At 46.4% G+C, this 16,177-nt stretch overlaps 2 protein-coding genes across 3 annotated transcripts; one reads left to right on the top strand and one right to left on the bottom strand.

The window, feature by feature from the left end:
* The first annotated feature begins 524 nt into the window (after positions 1–524).
* Positions 525–8,471, top strand: LOC541879 (serrate RNA effector molecule). Of its 2 annotated transcripts, none has more exons than NM_001305871.1 (12): positions 525–961; positions 3,048–3,115; positions 3,500–3,545; positions 5,241–5,315; positions 5,544–5,618; positions 5,708–5,755; positions 5,871–5,939; positions 6,144–6,935; positions 7,027–7,075; positions 7,153–7,349; positions 7,430–7,642; positions 8,052–8,471. In NM_001305871.1, exons 1-12 carry the CDS (start codon positions 768–770, stop codon positions 8,110–8,112), a joined length of 1,887 nt encoding a protein of 628 aa, NP_001292800.1. In that variant the 5' UTR covers positions 525–767; the 3' UTR covers positions 8,113–8,471. The 2 variants fall into 2 exon arrangements, with proteins under 2 accessions (NP_001292800.1, XP_008678364.1); XM_008680142.4 differs by lacking the exon at positions 525–961 and adding an exon at positions 1,010–2,002.
* A 2,705-nt stretch (positions 8,472–11,176) lies between these two features.
* On the bottom strand, positions 11,177–13,066 carry LOC103653181 (oligopeptide transporter-like protein). Its single transcript, XM_008680143.4, has 2 exons — positions 12,231–13,066; positions 11,177–11,800 (listed from the first exon to the last, which is right to left on the bottom strand). The coding sequence occupies exons 1-2, from the start codon at positions 12,587–12,589 to the stop codon at positions 11,377–11,379; spliced, it is 783 nt and encodes a 260-aa protein (XP_008678365.1). The 5' UTR covers positions 12,590–13,066; the 3' UTR covers positions 11,177–11,376.
* Between the last annotated feature and the right edge of the window lie 3,111 nt (positions 13,067–16,177).

Below are 16,177 nucleotides of genomic sequence, written 5' to 3' on the forward strand. Positions count from 1 at the left end.
TATATGATTTAGAAAGAGTATATTAACGAAATTCACACGGTCCAAACCGAAAAGCACCAAAGTTGAAATGGAAAACTTTATTACAGAGTTCTCTAGAACTTTTCTGAGCTTTGGATTAAAGCCGGCTTTTTGAAGCTACATGACTTTCGAGATGTTCACTTTGGATTAAAAACTGACTGTTTAAACTCCTGTAGCTATAGTTTATATAGACAAAAATATTATAAAAACAATAAAAACCGATACAGATTAAAGTCAAAGCAACAAACTTTTGTCTTTAGAGATACTTTAGCGCTACGGACGGAGTACAGACTGTAACGAGGGTAGTAAAGCCACAAGATTTTCGAACTTTATTCAAGCTGTCCTTTTATATATGCTGCTGCATCTTTTTTTGAAACTCTTCAACCAAAACCAAGCAGGGCCCACAGCCCCAAACCAAGCAATTTTCTCATGCCTCTGCTACCTAGGCCACACTGCGGCCGGTCCCACCGAGCAGCCTCACTGGACAAGTCAATCCCGACCCCACACGAAGTACACACCCCCGCTACACGTCCACCGCGTCCCCATCGGCCCATCCCACCTCCGTCTCTCTTCTTTTCCTCCGGAGCTCGCAGTCGCAGCACCTCCGCCGGCTCCTCGTTTCCGTCCGTTCGATCTCACCCCCCCCCCACGCCCCCCCCCTCGTGCCCCAAATCGCAACCCGACCCGAGACGAGTTCCTCCAGATCAGCGGGCAGGGTGCCGTAGCAAGGATCTCGCCGGGCCCCGGCCATGACCGAGGTCGCCGACGCGTCCCCTCCCCCTCCGACCGCCGGCGGCGGAGACCGCAAGCGGGGCCGCGCCTCGCCCGTGCCCCCGCTGCCGGGCCAGCACAAGAGGCGTAGGGAGGAGGGCGGCGGCGGCGGCTTCGACCGGCGCCGGCTCGGCCCGGTTGGCGGCGGAGGGCACGAGCAGGACGACAGGAGGTGAGTGGGCGCGGGGTTACAGGGTTTTAGCTTACTGTGTGTATGTACGTATTGTTGAGAGGAGCCGATCGGAGTTTGCTAGGTGCTATGCTTGTTGCTGTCACTGGAAACTGTATGCCGCTAACTGGAAACTGCTGTTTTGGGCTTTGTGTAGCCGTGTAGATCACAGATTGTGACCACTGCAATCTGAGGTTCGGTTCACCACAGTTTAGGGTGGTAGCACGTATATTTGAAGTCTTGTGATGCACCCTTTCGTACATTGCATCTTTAAAAGCTTTTCACAGATTTACCTGCCTGGGATTTGTTGTCCCCATCTGAGAACTCTAAGTGGTTTATAGCTGTGAGCATAAACAAGGTAAAACATGCGATGGTTTTGTTGTCAGATGTTTATTTATTTATTTATTTACTTATTCTTGCACAGTGATTTGAATGTTGCAGCAGTTTTCAATGCTGTTGAGATTAGTCTCCCAGGTTCGAAATTGGTCATGGTGGCGTATGAGGCAGTGGACGGAATGGAGAGTTTATCATGGTAGCTAGGTGCTGTCAATTGAAATCAGTTGGTGTGCACTGGAAATTACAGTTTTTGTTTTGTTTAGCTATATCGACTTGAGGTTTTAGGTTGCCGTATAAAGGGTGACTAGAGGGTGGAATATACCTAAAGTTTTAGCCTTCAATAGGAGTGCATGGAAAACAACCATCCACGTGCCTGAAACTTTGGGTTCCAACTCTAGCCTACTGCAACTTGTTTGGGACTAAAATGCTTTGTTGTATATCTATGAGAGGTTGTAGGTTGCAGTGCGACACTACAACACAAGGTTTCAATGCATGCTATTTGCAGTATTGGCGATTCTAAAATGTTAACATGGAATAAAATAAGATATGAGGCTTGTTTGAATTTTATAATTTATGTAGGTCATTTGGCTTTAAGAAAATTGCTTCATTACATTAGGAAATTGTTATGTAGCTTTTATACTGAACAGCTGCAGCAATGTTATCAAGTTGCCTGGTCATGAGGGGACCAATCAGACGACTAATAGCCTGGTTAGTCTTCCCTAGTCAGTAGTCTAGTCATCCTGGCTTCATGTCTTTCTATTAAGGGTGTATATGTTATATAGTATAACTGTATCAGGTTGTATGTGCTATACTGTGATGTAGTATTCACCACAATTAATTGGTAATAATGTTATCAAGTCATCCGTCTAATTGCGATTAGTCAGGCTTATCGGTGCCATGGTGATTAGCTATGCACTACAATTAGTCACGATTAGTTGGGCTGATCGGTGCCATGGTGACTAGGATCAATTAGAAGATTAAAGATTTGATAACATTGATTGGTAAAGAAAGCAAGCAGCCTGGCATCGAGAATTCAAGTTTCAATCATGGTTTCTGAGTCACTTGTGAATTGCTGTGAACTCTGGACCCTAGACTAGTGGGCCAAATTGCCAGCCTAATATAATACCCTAAATGCAACATGTAGCCTAGTCTTCCTCCTTCCTGATTGGACAATTATTTGTGTTAAGTCAATGACTAGTCAGGACGACTAGGAACCTAGTTGAGCTAATTGGTTGGTGGACCTAATCTAGGCCAAGGGACCGATAAGGATGACTTATCACAATCTTCGGATGATTTGATATCATTGCTATGCAACACCATCAATGGCGGAAACTTTCCTGTGATGACCATGCTTGCTATTCAATTAAATGTTCTATTAATAACTTGTGTATTACTGTATTTAAACACTTGTGGCTTATACATTGAACAAATATATTTCTTATTTCTTGACTCTTAGCTACTGTTGTTGATTTTGGTATAACTTTACTGTTTTCTCTGCATGAGAATGTGCTATTAAATTTGTGTATTCAAAATCTCGGTGTTTTGATGCTTTGAAACTGTTGTTTATTTTTAGTTCTATTTGCATGGGTCTGCTGTTTCAATTTGGGAACACTAGGCACTGCTATAGCTATGAGCAGAAAGGAAGGAAATTATATTACGATTTTTTTTAAAACTTAGTCCCCCAGTTATTTTTTTCTTGCATGTTTTTTGAGTGTTGTGTCAGTTTTTGAAATTTTTGTGATATGTTTCCTAGGTATGGAAATGGTCTTGGTGGCATAGGAGGAAGAGGTGGTGACAGTCGATATACAAATCGTGCACCAGGTATGAATTAGTGAGCCAGGAGTGAATTTGTCATTTTTTGTAAAGATATTGTTAGTTGTAAGTTGCACAAGCGATTGAAAAGGTAGTGACGATTTAGTTCATTTCCTCATAATTGATATGTTTCTCTTGATCTTCTTCGAGTGTGTTAAGCACACAACATAATATGTATTGTACCAGTTGGAAGTGATCACAATTCATACCAAATGTTTCTTTCTTAAGTTAAGTCTTAAAACGCATTAGAAGTATAGAAACACAATTTAGCACCAATTAATATGTATGTCTTGTCATATTAAGCTACTTATGTTTGAAATATCTTGGTACTTGCCTACTTGGTAGTGATATTCCTTTAACTACAATTTTCTATATGATTTCTATATTGGTCAGATTCTGGACGCGGTGGATGGAATGAGGGTTCTGGGAACAGTCGTAGGTACATACATAATCTGGATTGGCTTTGTGTACTCTTTTTTTTTTACTTTCTAAGGATCAACTCATTGTCAGAATTGTCATGGTTTTCACTATGATATTTTCTCAAACATGCAAGACAGCAAGAGAGCTGAATTTCATTGCATTATACAAGGAATAATAGGTTTTAGTACAATGGTGAGAACACCCACCAAAAACAGAAAGAAGTGAAGAACACACACAAATAAAAAGCAGGAGAGTTTCTGCTCTGATAACCCTTAGCATCCAATACATCTATGCACAAAAGATCAGCCTCTCCATATGCGGCACACACTGTTGTTTAAACTTCTGATGTCACACCCTTGAAAACACATTATTTTTGCTGCTTCCTGATAGTCCAAGCTTTCAGAATGATGAAGTTGAGTCCCTTCCGTTGTTGGTTGTCTGCTGCAGCATCAGTGTGCTGTCATCATTCCACAAAGATATCATCAGTCATTCGTTTAATCTGTGTTGGTGTGAGGCGCTGCAAACCAACCAAATAGCAGGTTGATTTGCACCATATTATACAAAGTTTCACCATTTATGGACTTCTAGACTTAGTTATCTCATGATCCCATCATTGAAGTAATGAGGGGTGAGTGTGTACTGCTTTCAAGTGGCAATTTTGGCTGTAATACATGTACATGTGATCGTCATGTGTATTGTGAAAAAAAGGATATAAGACATACATGTCATTGTTCTGTGTAATGTGAAAAGAACTAGACCACTTAGGGGAAACCAAGTGATTTCATTAACGTCCCGTTTGGATCGTTGGAATTGAATTCCATTCTAATAATAATAATCTAGGCATATATCAATTAAGCTAATTCCATTTTATACAAAATATATTTGTATACTATTATTAGCAAGATGCCAGAAATATTTATGTGCTACATTTTTACTATAGAGGAGTGAGACGAAGAGTGTCACGTAAGTTACAGAGTAGAAACAAATTCTACTAATGTATAAAATCATTTCCCATCCTCCACCCCATGAATTTGATATAGGCTTATATATGAACTTTGGAAAGTGGTGGAATGTCAAATTCCAAACTAAATAAGTTACTTTATTGAGTGAATTCTAATTCCTCTAAAATGAAGGGATCCAAACGCCCAGAGGAAATGGGGACCCAATTGGAGCCAAATAGGACTCAAACCTGTGTGGGGTGTACACTCGCTCCCTCCCATTTATCTTCAAGAGGAAAATGGGCACCTGATTGGAGCCAAATAGGACTTGAACCTGTGTGAAGTGTACACTTGCTCCTCCCATTTATCACAATAAATACTAGTATAACCGACTCTGTACGGACTAAGGATCTGTAATAAACAATTGAAGAGAAGCGATCATATTCCTCCTGTCTGATATAGATATACTGAAAAAGCAGTGGCTTTCACTGGCAATTTCATGTGAAGACTACAAAACCATTTTTCCCAACCTCATCATAACACTTTGAATCAACCATCTAGAAATGCATATTAGTTTCGTTCCATCTCTTTAACTATGGCGAAGATAGACCAGGTTTAAAGGCACATATTGGCTAGTTTTATTTAAAGTAGAAATAGAAGGAAAACATTAATAGAGAGATCTAATTGACATTGTTAGCTTATTTTTATCTGCCACTATTTGTTATATACAAAAAATACGGGAAACAACCGGAGTGATCAACACTGATTCTCTACAGGGAAGGACTGATGTCATACAAGCAGTTCATCCAGGAACTTGAAGATGATGTTTCACCAGTTGAAGCGCAAAGCAGGTGTTTGTGCTAGACCTCCCCTTTTTTTGTACTGTAAATTTTTGGCAGGCATATATTTCTACTGCAAACAAAATTTCTCCCTTTTAATCAAAAGAATCATTTCTGCTGTGTGGCACACTTTTTTGTGTGGTTGATGTGAAACACACATTTCGGCTGCTTGTGATACACTTTTTGTATGGTTGATGCGAAACACAATTTAATGTTTTAGTTCATCCCATTTATTTATAGATATGAGGAGTACAAGTCAGAGTACATCACAACTCAGAAGAAAGCTTACTTTGCCCTCCATAAGGATGAAGATTGGTAATGGTCCTTTCTATTACAAATACGTGGTATATCATCTTATTTTCTTCAAATATTTTTTTTTAAAATTTTGCATCTCTTTCTTGTAGGTTAAGAAATAAATACCATCCTACAAACCTTGAAAATGTCATTGAAAGGTTTGCTACTTCCTTAGTATATTTCTGCCATCTTTAAGATGTTCTGGCATTTTTCGCAATGCCTTTTCTTTAATGTTCTTGCCATCTTAGCTATCACTATTGTTTATTCAAACAGAAGGAATGAACTGGCAAGAACTACTGCAGATGATTTCTTCCTACAATTGCAAAGTGGAAGTCTGGACACGTGAGATGCTTTCTCTCTCTCTCTCTCTCTCACACACACACACACACGCTCGCGCGCTCGCGCGCTGCACATTGATACACACTCTCACACATGCACACAACACAGACACATAAGCACGATGACTCTCTCACACAAAGTGCACACACATCCACATGCAGTCGTTAAGAGTATGAATTATTATACTTAATTTTTTGTACTATACAGCGGTCCAGGTTTGACTGGTTCGGCAGTGAGCAAATCAGGAAATAACAGCAGTAAAAATCTAGATGCTGTGGAAGGGGATGGTAAAAAGGGGAAACTTGGAAAAGGTTCCGACGATTCATATTATGCTGCTCCCAAGGCTCACCCAGTTAGTTCTGAAGTTCGTCGAATTCGAATTGATATTGAGCAAGCTCAAGGTCTCATTTGTAAACTTGATTCTGAGAAGGGTATTGAAAACAACATCCTCTCAAGTAGTAATCATGAAAAGCCAGACATGGATAAGTCACATGGTTCAATGGGGCCAATTGTTATAGTACAAGGATCATCTACTGTGAAGGGTCTTGAGGGTACTGAGTTGCTGGACACTCTTGTTACTTATTTATGGCGTATCCATGGTGTGGATTATTATGGTATGTCTGAGACAAACGAACCTAAAGGCCTAAGGCATGTGAAAGCAGATGCGAGGACATATAATGGGGCTAGCTCAAGTGCCACCGAATGGGAGAATAAGCTTGATTCATTCTGGCAAGATAGAATTCAAGGTCAGGATCCATTAGAAATATTGAAAGCGAAGGAGAAGATCGATGGAGCTGCTACTGAAGTATTGGATCCATATGTGAGGAAAATAAGGGATGAGAAGTATGGGTGGAAATATGGATGTGGAGCCAAGGGCTGCACGAAACTTTTCCATGCCGCTGAGTTTGTCCAGAAGCATATTAAACTGAAGCACACAGACTTGGTGGTTGATCTAACTTCAAAAGCAAGAGAAGATATTTACTTTGAAAACTATATGAAGTACGTTTCTGCGATCCCATAGTTTTAACTATTAAGCTAGCTAGGTTTAAAAATCGCAAGATGATTACGAGAAATTTTATCTTGAATGCAGTGACCCAAAGGCGCCTGGTGGTACGCCTATCATGCAGCAACCTGCTCCAGTAAGCCTCATCACTAAGCTTTGTACTCACAAATTGGTGACTTTATTGTCTAACTGTTTGTACTGATCATTGTTCAGAGGGGAAAAGGCAGACAAAGGCCACCAATAGAGAGTCGGCTGAGGGATGAGCGTGGTAATCATAGGCTCGACAGTGATGGGTCCGGTGAAAATCCCGACGATCCTGTTTATGATTCGTTTGGTGATCCAACTATGCATGGCGCCTTCCCTCCAGATATTCCTGCTCCCCCTGTTCTAATGCCTGTGCCTGGTGCCGGGTAAGTCTTCAGAGTCTGCTTGCTGATTCTGAAAACTGAACGGTCGACGACGTACTCATCCAGTTCATCTCTCCATGCAGTCCGCTTGGACCGTTTATTCCCGCACCGCCGGAAGTTGCCATGCATATGTTGAGGGATCAGGGCGCGCCACCTCCTTTTGAGCCCAGTGGAGGTCCACATCCTAGGAAAGCAGGGAGGGGCAGCGGCGGCGGCGGTCCTCCAATGCGTGGTCCGTCCCCAGTCTTCAGTGCTCCTCCGCCTCATCATATGCATGACCCTCGTCGAATACGAAGGTTAGTGTTTATTCGTAACTCAAGTCTCTTCGCCGTTTGCACTGTGTTTCTCAGAAAGTCATCACTCTACAAGTAAAACCTATTCGTTTCCAACATTCGGAGACAAGGTCCATAACAGTAGGACACGGCATGCAAGCGTCTGTTGCCAACTTAACTTCGACACCATTGTATTTTACATTTGCCTTGATTTGTACAATGGGGCGTGTTTCTCATCAGTCTAGAGTACTAAATTTAAAGCTGACCGGCTAACTGAAACTCCTGCTTGCTGCCACTGGATTCTTCATAATCCGTGCCCCCCTCCTGAAAAATGTCCTAGTTAAAGAAATGGTTGGATTATGAAACTCTGTTCGCTTTGGATTGCTGCTGCAGCCTTTCACCAGTTCCTGACCTTATTTACCGTGCTTTGCAGCTACCAAGACCTGGATGCTCCCGAGGACGAAGTGACCGTCATGGACTACCGAAGCTTGTAGGCTTGCCTCCAGATACTCGTTTAGGTAAACATTACAGTGCGAAATCAAAACATCTTGCTCTGTCTAAAATCACCGCGGAGGAACCCCAGCAGGCATCTCAGCACCTGTGTCTCGACTCCTGAGCTGTCATCTTCTCACTGTTTGTGAAACGAAACACACTACAGGACGCTCGACAAAATAGGCCACCGTGAAACACGGTGTTAGCTCAGTCTGTGCAACGCGAAAGATTTTCGTCCATGTTTGAGCACTGTAAAACACTGTTCCCAACATAACGTCCAGCTGGACAGAGTAGAGTTTAAATATGGTTAGTGAGATGGATAGTTTGATGGAGATAAGATTTATTAGGGGATTATCTCTTACATTGCTGCTGTATCCTTTGCGCCGACCCACCCGGCATCCACGACCAGCCCACCCGCCCCGCGTGCGGTAGGTGCCACTCTACTCCTTCCCGCGCCCAGCTCGCTGTCCGTACGGACGCCGCGTATTTTTAGCGAGACAGGATAGGATAGGATGAGATTAGCCTCGCGTGAGATTAGACTCGCCTAGCTCCAACGCATCCGTTCACACCTGACCGGTTATATCCTATGTATAAGATTTTACAACAAAAAAGTAACATTACTAGATTCATCGTGACTTGAATTATTGTAATACGTAGTTCTTTTAGTTCAAAATGAATCAGTCTTATATATATTGGTGGTCAAAGGTTAAATAGTTTGACTTAGGACAAAAGACAAAGGACTTATTTGTTTCAGTTTATAGATTATATAATTTAGATTATAATCTAAATTATATAATCTAGATTATAATCTGTATAGATTATAATATGTAGATAGTTGTTTGGTTGCCTAGATTATAATCCGTAGGAGAGAAGATCGCCGCACGATGGGAGAAGGAGACGCTTGTACGTGCGATTTGAAGATAATTATACGTCCGATTTGGAAAAGGTGAATGACAGGCTTTTTAATTTTGTGAACATAACCATGGGTAGTGGGTCTTCTATTAAAAATAATCTCAAATAAGCTTCTCTTGATGAGATTATGAATTTATCATAATCTGAGCGTTAGATTATATAATCTGGACCTATAATCTAGGTGTTTGTTTACCTTCCAGATTATTTACATCAGATTATATAAATTGGATAGATTATAATCCAAAACAAACATGGCCTAAGGGGGTGTTTGAATGCACTAGATCTAATAGTTACTCAGTTAGTTAAAAATTGTTAATGAAATTAGCTAGCTAACTATTAGCTAATTTACTAAAAAACATATAATAGTTGAACTATTAGCTAGATTGTTTGGATATATCTTCAGCTAATTTTAGAAGCTAACTATTAGCTCTAGTACATTCAAACGTAGCCACTCGTATGGACCGAGGGGGTAGCTCTTTATACAAACTAAGGGCCTCTTTGGTAGGGCTCTTGCTCATTTTTCTCCTTTGAAAATGGTCCCGACTCTCGCTCCTTGGCTTCTATTGAGGAACCGGAGCCGTTTCGCAATTCGTTTGCCGAAACAGCTTTTCTGCGTGTTCTTTTGAATGATGTATGAGGAAAATATAGGAGCCGGTAGAAACCAAGTTCTTGGTGCTCTCGCTCTCAACAATAAAATGCCTCTAGCTCTTGAAAGGCTCTCGACGAGAAGCCGTTACTGTTTGGTAGGGTTTCACGATGTGTCCGAGTTGGAGCCGTCCAAAGAGTCGTGCCAAAGGGGTCCTAAAGATGTCTCCATCAGCTATCATATTTTATCCCCTACCTCATTCATATTTCAAACTTAACTTTATAGACAGTATAATCTATAATGCAAACACCATATTTTATACGTTCTTATGCGGACAACCCAAACAACCATCTAAACACAATACATAAACACAAAAAAGTTACTATTAGTCAAATACCCCCTCTGTCCGATTTAAAATTCGTTTTACTATTATATTCATACAATAATTAATTAATATATATGTTTTGTATATATGTCTAAATTTATCATTATTTATTTGAATATAAACATGAAACATAAGTTTATCATCTTTACGACTAGTGATGATGATCCATGCGGTTGACTTGACAAAGACTGTCGGCTCAAAAATCCCTCCAACCAAAACGAAACGGCGGCTCCTGCGACACCTCGCCGCAGGTCGTCCGGGGAGACGAGACGGCGTAGGATCCGGGATTTATTAACGCGAAGGTCGGTGCCTCGGTGGCCGTGATTTGGGTTCGCTTTCCCTCCCCGTTCCGTCGCGCACACACCTCCCAAAGCCACGGCGCAGACAAGTCCGTCTGCTCCGTGAACCGTCCAGTACGTGGCAGCTCGTGGATGCTAGCTTTTTTTTCTTCCTCCTAGTAGTACAATTTATATTTCTAGACTATCTGTTCTATTTTAACATCTGTTATTGTACAAACCAAGCAACCTTTCATTGCAAACAAGTCAACCATGGACTGTGCCACCAGACCTACCCACTGGCCACTGCTATGCTACGGCTGCCTTGTGAGTAGGAGTGGTAATGGATCGTGATCCAAATAGTTCTTCGTAAAATGTCAAAGCCTTAAATAAATTATAGTTCAAAAATGACTATAAATAGAGTCTGATCCTAACCCGCTTCGATACTTAAATCTTATAGTGCAAAATTTATAGCCCATTGTCAGCCCTACTTGTGAGAAAAGATCTTTTTTTTTTCTTCTCGTGCTGTATGCTTGGATTTGTCGCTGCCTTCTCCACGAACCCTGCCGCTGTCGATAATGTCATGCTTAGATTAGGGTTGTCTTCGATGGGATTAGGCCGGCGGCGTAGGACTCATCATCACCCACCGTTTGTCTGCTCCCGCGAGTCACCAGCAGCAGGTGCAGAGGCAAGAGGAGCAACGCAAACACAACATCGCCAGCATCTCCTGAACATTATTTTCGGCATGCATGCATGACCCATCCCATTCCTCCTCGCTTTCTTCTTTTCGGCATCCATGATCCATCCCATGCTGGCATGCTGCCACTGGCTTTGCGCGAAGCCCTGAAACCTGAATCCTGGTGCTGCTGGTTTGTTCAGACAGAGAAATGTTTCATGCGACATTCAGATTCAGGCCGGCACGATGGCAAGCACAAGCAATGGAATTCCTTCTTATATATATAATATGCATCTTGATGACCATATAGCAGTAATGGATGTAACAGCAGTGGCAGCATCACCAGCAACAGCACCTCTTCTGGCGCCTAGAGGAGGAAGGAGACAGACCAGAGGTGCTCTGGCTCTAATCGTGGCTGCTGTCTGTCGCTGCCTACTCGTACTCCGCGCTGTGGAGGTCCGTCATGGAGAAGGACCTCGGGGACCGAAACGACCCGGCCCTCGCCATCTGGCCGGCGGTGGCGTGCGCGCTCAGCCGCGGGGACGGGAACGTGGGCGGCCTCCTGCCCCTGAGCCCGCCGCGCCCGTGCTGGCCCTCGTCCTCGTCCTCGTCGTCCGCGCCCTCCTCGTCGTCCTCCTCCACCACCGCGTGGTCCGGGGCCAGCAGCGGCGGCAGGTACGCGGTGGCCAGCGCGCTGCACGACGCCCGCCGCCGCGACCACGCCCGCAGCACGCGCCGCCGCTTGTTGAACGGGTTCTCCGGCTTCGCGATCTCCTTGGCGGCCGCCGTCGCAGCCGCCTCCGCCAGGCTCGTGAACGACTTGGACTTGCCCGCGTAGAAGTTGGACAGGCCCCGCCTACGAATTCGTTCCTCGGTTAGTTCGGTGTTCAAGGATTATATATTATTACTATTCTCATTATAGGGCAAGAAAGAGAGGATCAGCAGGGAAATGCATTGCTGCTGTCAAAACCACGACTGCTGCTAAGGATGGGAAGAAAAAACACTTCTCTTCTTTTCTATGTACACATCTCTTGTCATTGCTAGCTACTCTACTCGGATCTAAACCAGCCTCTTACAATTTCGCTACAAGAACATTATTTTTCGCAGCAAAAAAATCGGATTTTTATCCATAAAACATGTTGTCTCCAGCAGCGGTCGGTTTTGCAGGAGCAATTTCTAGCGGCATAGTAGAAGAAACAACACCAAGCAGTAGCAGCAGTTACTAATACTAGCGGTAGATCAGATCAGGAAGAGAAAGGGGATTAGCAGAGAAGCAAGCAGCTTACTTGGTGGGCAGGGCATCGTCCAAGGACTGGAGCGTGGCCAGCCCCATCATGCCGAGCCCCTGCGCCTTGCCTTCCACCTCCTCCTCCTCCCCGTCGCTGCCCTCCTTGTCGGACGCGGAGTTCTCGCCGATGGAGGAGCTGTCGGACGACGCCGCGCCGATCGACGAGGCCTCCGACAGCGCCTCTTCCTCCCTCCCCGCCGCCGCCGCCTCACCGCCACGCTCTTCCTCTTCCTTCTCACGTTCTTGGACCAAGTACCCGTTGGCGTCCCTCATCCTGTCCGCGTCCTCCGGATCCGGCTTCCCGCTCCCCGACTGCCGGAAGCCGCCGTGCGCCGGCCGCGCCACCGCCGTGGACATGCCCGCGACCAACCAACCTACCTACCTACCTAACAACCGAACCTACCAACCGACCGATCAGCGAATCCGGCCCGGCAGAGCCTCCGCCGCGGCGCACCTCGGGCCCCGGCGCCCGGATCGACCGGCCGGCGCGCAGGAGGAGAGCCGCGGAGCGATTGAGCGAAGGCGAGAAATCCCGGCGCGCGCGAGCGAGATGGGTGGGTGGGTCAGTGGGTGGGTGGGCGGAGAGGCAGGGAGGGGGAGGAGACGGGCGGGGAAGGGAAAGGGGCGAGGGGGACAGGATAAGGAGCTGGACCCTGCCACGCAGTGGAATTGTATTGTATAGTCGGACGGAGAGAGAGAGAGAAGGAGACGACCGACCGGCGGCGAGCGAGGTGTGCAGTGCAGTGCACCTGGTGGGGGTGGATGAGGTAGCCGGTCTCGTCTCTGTCGCTCGCTGCCGCGTGGGCCCGCCGGTCCCGCGAGCCGCGCTACGTAGGCTCGGATCAGGGAGAGAGCAAACCCCCACCGTCAGTATCTTTTCCCCGTACGGTATACGCACACGGTACCTGCGCCACATGCTCGGCCACACGCAGGTAAGGTTGGACCAGCACACTCGGGCGCACGACATCGACACGTCACTTTACTTAGGCATACGATGTACGTACAGCACAGCACAGCACAGCGCAGGCTGGACCACACGCTCCGTACGTACGTATGTGCAGTGTACGCGCGTGCGTGACGTGGCTGGTGCTCCTCTGTCTATTTTGTTTGTCAGGCGTTACGACAGAGCCGGGGAAGAGGATTAGCGCGAGCTGGAGCGATCGCTCTCAGGATTTTCTCGTGGGGTTCGGTGGAAGACGATATGGACGGCGCGTGAACGAGCGAGGTGTTCCGCGCCAGGTTCGGTTAACGCGCTGTCAGGAGGAGGAGGAGGTAAAAAACAATGGTGTCTGTCTGTCGATGCAGGGCTCGGTTGATGGAGAAGTACTTCTCGCACACCGTCCGGGGATTTGAGAAGATCCCGCCGCGTGTGTAGGGCCCACTAGCCCAGTAAGGGCTTGTTCGTTTTGGAGTGGACTGAGGGGATCCACTCCAAAACGAACAAGCCCTAAAAGGACCACGAAAAGATCAGTTTCGGATAGTCCCAAGGCACGAGTCTAAAGTGGGTTGGGCGAAAGAGGAAGCCACTCGAGTGGATTCTGCTCCTGACCCGTCGTAAGTGACTAGTCACGTTTACTGTGTCGGACACCGATTTACAAGTCGATCCACCTTTCACTTATGACCTACGAGTCCTAGTGTTCCGGTCCACTCAACCTATCAACCCTAGGATTGAGCGCACTGGCCATCTGTAGGGCCTGCAACACGACGAGCCGCGTCGAGACCCAGGCTACGGAGGCCAGAGATCGACGTGTGTCGGTGTTTCGAATCTCGTTCCGACAAATAAATTTATTCTGCGCGTTTCGGGAGGGTGTGCGTGGTAGGCACAAGATTTATACTAGTTCGGGCAGAACCTCCCTACTTCCAGTCACCGGTGGCTTGCACTACCGAGCTCATTAATGATCAAAACCCGTAGTAGGGGTTACAAGCGGGCGAGAGATGGAGGAGACGCTCCCAAGTCTCTTTTTTTGGGTGGAAGTGGAGCTTAGAAGCTACAAGGTGGAGTCCTAGTTAAGTCTTGGCTCGGCGGCAGGGCTCCGACATTCTGGCCCTCGTCGACACTCCTCCTGTTCGTCCTTGTGGGTGCTTCGTCTGAAGGCGTCCAGAGTCGCCCGGTTGTCTTATGAAGCGTCCAAAAGAACTCTCCCAACCCCTCCCTTTTATAGGCCAGAAGAGAGGTCGACCAGCGGTGTCTTCCTTGGGATGGAGCTGTAAGGCAAGGGTAAAACTAGCGTTCTACCTAGGGTGAAGCCATGCGTACTCATGGAGCCTGGGGCTGCCTAGCTGTCTCGTATTTACCGCGGAGGATGGCTTGGGGCTGCGATGGTCCCAAGCGCCATCATTTTGACTATGCCCACCCTGGCCTTCGTAGCCTAGGGTTCGACGCGGTCTGTCGTCTAGTGCCTAGCTAAAGGTCCGCACACTCAGACCTAGTCCGATAGGCCATGAGTGCGCCGTAGGCCGAGGGGCACGCGGGATATTTGAAAGTTGCCTAGATGGGGTGGATAGTGAAAGGGAAATGTGCCCTTGGCCCATTTCTAAGTATTTTGGTGATTAAGTGTCAACACAAGTGCTTAGATGTGAACCAATGCCCATGAATGAACAAAGTGCAAATCTACAACAAAGGTATGTTTCTAAGTCTTAGTACATTGGTTTTGTGTACTAATATATTTGTCTAAGTGTTAGAAACAGATAGAAGAAGATAAGAGAAGACTTGGCTGTGTACAGCCAAGGGGCTGTTTCGGTCTGGGGCACCGGACTGTCCGGTGGTGCACCGGACAGTGTCCGGTGCGCCAGGCTCCCTCGGCCGAAGAGCTCGCTCTCGGGAATTTGCTGACGGCGTACGGCTAAAATTCACCGGACGGTCCGGTGTGCACCGGACTGTCCGGTGAGCCAACGGTCGGCCGGGCCAACGGTTGGCCGCGCGATCGGCGCGCCACACGTGGCCGAGCCAACGGTCGGAAAGATACACCGGACTGTCCGGTGAGCCAACGGTCGGCCGGGCCAACGGTTGGCCGCGCGATCGGCGCGCGACACGTGGCCGAGCCAACGGTCGGAAAGATACACCGGACTGTCCGGTGTGCACCGGACATGTCCGGTGCGCCAACTGTGCGCAGATCTGCATCAGAAAGCAACGGTCGGATGAGCTTTTTATGGAAAGGAATCGGGCACCGGACAGTGTCCGGTGTGCACCGGACTGTCCGGTGCGCCCGACGACAGAAGGCAAGGATAGCCTTCCAGATGTGTTCTCAACGGCTCCTAGCTGCCTTGGGGCTATAAAAGGGACCCCTAGGCGCATGGAGGAGGACACCAAGCATTCCTTGAGCACTCTTGATCACTCACACATCAATCTTGCACACTTGTTCGATATTCTAGTGATTTGAGCTCCGTTCTAGTGTGCTAGTCTTTTGAGCTCAAGTCTGGGTCTTGTGTGTGCGTATTCGTTGTGATCTTTGTGTTGTGTGTGAGTTGCTAATCCCTCCCTTGCTCCGTGATTCTCTGTGAACATCTTTTGTAAGGGCGAGAGGCTCCAAGTTGTGGAGATTCCTCGCAAACGGGATTGAGAAAAGAAAAGCAAGAACACCGTGGTATTCAAGTTGATCATTGGATCACTTGAGAGGAGTTGAGTGCAACTCTCGTCCGTTGGGACGCCACAACGTGGAGTAGGCAAGTTTTTGTACTTGGCCGAACCACGGGATAACCACCGTGTCATCTCTGTGATTGATTTCTTGTGGTTATTGTGTTTTGACTCCTCTCTAGCCACTTGGCCATACTTGTGCTAACCCTTAACAAGTTTTTGTGGCTTAAGTTTTGAAGTTTTACAGGATCACCTATTCACCCCCCCTCTAGGTGCTCTCAATTGGTATCAAAGCCGTTCTCTTCAAGAAAGGGACTAGCCGCCCGAAGAGATGGATCCTAAGGGGAAGGGAATCGTGATCAACGATAAGG

The sequence above is a fragment of the Zea mays genome, chromosome 4, assembly GCF_902167145.1.
Source record: "Zea mays cultivar B73 chromosome 4, Zm-B73-REFERENCE-NAM-5.0, whole genome shotgun sequence".
NCBI lineage: Eukaryota > Viridiplantae > Streptophyta > Magnoliopsida > Poales > Poaceae > Zea > Zea mays.